This window comes from Dipodomys ordii, unplaced genomic scaffold, assembly GCF_000151885.1.
Source record: "Dipodomys ordii isolate 6190 unplaced genomic scaffold, Dord_2.0 Scaffold7, whole genome shotgun sequence".
In the NCBI taxonomy this organism is placed as follows: Eukaryota; Metazoa; Chordata; class Mammalia; order Rodentia; family Heteromyidae; genus Dipodomys; species Dipodomys ordii.
This window is the reverse complement of record NW_012267223.1, coordinates 21,408,740-21,412,090: the sequence shown is the minus strand read 5'-3', so window position 1 is coordinate 21,412,090 and position 3,351 is coordinate 21,408,740. Positions and strand designations below refer to the sequence as shown.

The 3,351-nt window shown below is 46.8% G+C and overlaps 1 protein-coding gene across 1 annotated transcript in view; it reads right to left on the bottom strand.

Moving 5' to 3' along the window:
- The window catches only part of Cdc6 (cell division cycle 6), a 30,732-nt gene extending 28,986 nt beyond the window's left edge, over positions 1 to 1,746 (bottom strand). Inside the window, exons 1-2 of the mRNA XM_013037157.1 lie at positions 1,625 to 1,746; positions 941 to 1,137 (exon numbers count right to left, since the gene is read on the bottom strand). Of these exons, the coding sequence (XP_012892611.1) occupies positions 941 to 1,124 (184 nt within the window). The 5' untranslated portion in view covers positions 1,125 to 1,137; positions 1,625 to 1,746. The remainder of the gene's footprint in view (positions 1 to 940; positions 1,138 to 1,624) is intronic.
- Positions 1,747 to 3,351: the final 1,605 nt, after the last annotated feature.

Genomic DNA, 3,351 nt, shown 5'->3' with positions numbered 1-3,351 from the left:
AGCATGCAAGGCAAGCGCTCTACTACTGAGCCACCTTCCCAGCCCCTAAATGTCAGCTTTCTGAGCATCTAGGATTACAGGCCTAAGCCACAGCAACCCACCAGAAGTCCATTTCTACATATGAACCTCAAAAAGAAAGGCCTTGTCACTTAGAAGTCAGAAGGCCACCAGATGGCACCACTGAACCTTATTTGGTAGAAACTGAATGGGGTCTAGTGGGATGAAATCTTAAAATCTTAAGATACAGGATTTCTCAGACTTGATACCACCAGCCAAAGAAATAATTTCTGAACATTGCCAGATGTTTGGCTGCAGCATGGATTTCAGATGTTATGCCAGTAACACCCCATGGCTGTGAGAACCAAATGTCTCCAGGTATGATCAAATTACCCCCCATTAAAACAAATGCTCTTAGGCTGGATGTATAGTTAAATGGTAGAGCTCTTGCTCTGCCTGATCAAGATCTAAGGCCAGACCAGCCACAGGGAAAATGTTAGTGAAAATTCCCTAGCATCTCAAACAAGAAGTGGAGAATGGTGGTGCATACCCGTAATCTCAGCTACTGAGAGGCACACATAGGAGGCTACCTGAACAAAAACTTGAGACCCTATCTGAAAAATAAAAGGGCAAGAATGTGGCCTGGTAGAGCACCTGTCTAGCAAGCACTATACCTCTTAAAATAATTGAAAATATAGTCTCTTAATTTCACAACCATGGAGGCAAATTTCATAAGACTATATAACTGCAAAATAACTGAACTAATATATAAATAGAAAAGCAGCCCTATTAACTAGGACAGTAATCACAGTAAGTAGCTTAATTCTTAAATTAAGTAAACACTTAGCAACCATTCTGAAAACAAACTGAATTATAAAAGCATCTTTCCATTAAGATAGGTCAAGAAGCACTAGTCAAAAAGTTGTATTAATGTAATGCTTACCCAGACGTTTTCTGGGGCTAAGAGGCAGAATTTTTGTGTTTATACAAGGAGAACAGGGAATAGCCCGTTCATTTGTCGGTTGTAGTTTCGTATTGCTAGAGTTTTTCGTTTTGTTCAATGTCCGAGATTGCTTTTTCTTTGGAAAACTGATTGTAGCTTGTGCCTGGGATCGGGTTTGAGGCATGATGTTAATACAGCTAGATGCAAAAAAAAAAAAAAAGTACAATAAACTTGATATGTAAAGGCCATGGGAAAAATAACAGGAAATTTGTTTATCAGGTCATCCTAAGTTGTTCTTAACCACTTGAGAGATGCAATAACTGATTTCTATAGTACTTCCATGACTTGGGACCCCTTTACCAGCAGCTTAGCCCACGACCGCCACGAGGAGTCTCCCAAGCCCTGAGGGCTTCCTTCCTTCCCGGCACCACTCAGGCTCCCCTGCACACAGCCCTCCACCCTGGAACACCTCCTTCCCACAGCTTCCAGGTCCTCCTTACCAATACTAGACCCACTTCCAGGGCGCACGGCCTTCGTCCCCGACCTCAGCCCTCCAACCACCCCCGCTCCACCACCTTCCTTTCGCCTCGGGCCTCGCCAGAACTTGCATTGCCGCGTCAGCCTCTTCCTAACCCGCTGGCTCCCAGACTCCACGCCTCCCCCAAGCAACCCGCTCCTTTTTACCCTGCAGGGCTGTGTCACCTCAATGCAGGCTTCTTCTCGAGTCACACACGAGTTCTGGGAACCCCAGACACAAGCTGCACAAGACCTACTCCAAACCAGCAGCAAGACAAGCAGCTCGCGCCAAATCTGCTCTGCCCGGCGTTCCCGTCTCGCGCCAAAGCCAAGCCACATTTCTGATTGGCTGTCGCCACGGCGCCGCGAGGCTTAGTCACCTCCCTTTCCCTCGAGTCCAAAGCAGCGGGAACGCCCACAGCCAATAAGACAGCCTCCAGGTCTCAGAGCCACCATGAGGCCACGCCCTCTAGCGGGGTGAGAGGTGGGGGGAAACCAGACTACCTACATCCGGGGCCTCCTCGGAGAGGCGCGCGGTTACGGCAGATGAGACCTTGTCATACCGCCATGCCTGACGGGAGATGTAGTAGCTTTCCACCCCTCCACGCAACCTACTTCCGCGTTCTTTCACCTCGGAGACTGGAGAGGCTTCTCACTGCCATGCGCACTTAACTTTCATTGTCCTGATGGGTTAGTACTTGTTTAGGTGAGGTTCTATGTGCTAGGCATGATGCCAGGCACCCTTTTCTTTTCTCAAATGCAAATGAATGCGTAGGTCTAGAGGTTGCAGCAGCCATGAAAGGCTTAGGCCCCTCATCTCCTGATACCTGAACTGTTGTTTGGTGAAGTGAAATCCATAAAAAATTCCACCTCATGTGCAAAAATAATGTCAGCCTTTTATTTTGTTCAAGGTAAAAATATTATGTTTTATGCACTTTACCATTAATCCACACATTGTAGGGAGTGAATTATGGTCCTTTAATTTAAAAATACTGTATAGACAAACACCAGGGTTTCAAAGCCAGGGAAGATAGTTATAGGAGAGGCAAGCTGAGCATTTAATGAAAAATATAAATTAGAGCAGTAATTTGTAGGCTACCCTCCAAGGCTAATAATCCTTCTAAGCTTCTGGTTCCTTTACAGGCTGACTGTAGGTAATGGTATTTATCTTTTATCACTCAGTATCAAAAAATAGAGCCATAAGGGACTGGGAAGGTGGCTCAGTGGTAGAGCGCTTGCCTTGCATGCTCAAGGCCCTGGGTTCGATTCCTCAGCACCACATAAGCAAAAAGAAAAAAGCCGGAAGTGGCGCTGTGGCTCAAGTGGTAGAGTGCTAGCCTTGAGCTGAAGAGCTGAGGGACAGCGCCCAGGCCCAGAGTTCAGTCCCCACTATGGGACCCCCCCCAAAAAAAAAGAAAAAGAAAAAAAGCCAGAAGTGGCACTGTGGCTCAAGTGGTAGAGCGCTAGCCTTGAGCTGAAGAGCTGAGGGACAGTGCCCAGGCCCAGAGTTCAGGCCCCACGACTGGACCAAAAAACAAACAAAATGACTTTCAGATCACATGACATTTCTCATCTAATAGGGCAACAGAACCCAGAATGCAAACTTTACTGTGTATTTTTATAACTTGGGCACCTGAAAATTGACTTTAATAACCTGGAATGGTGATCTATTCTCAGCCAGCTTTTTTTTTTTTTTTTTTTGGGTCCGGTCATGGGGCCTGAACTCTGGGCCTGGGCGCTGTCCCTCAATTCTTTAGCTCAAGGCTAGCGCTCTACAACTTGAGTCACAGCACCACTTCCGGGTTTTTTCTTTTTTGCTTATGTGGTGCTGAGGAATCGAACCCAGGGCCTCAGGCATGCAAGGCAAGCGCTCTACCACTGAGCCACCTTCCCAG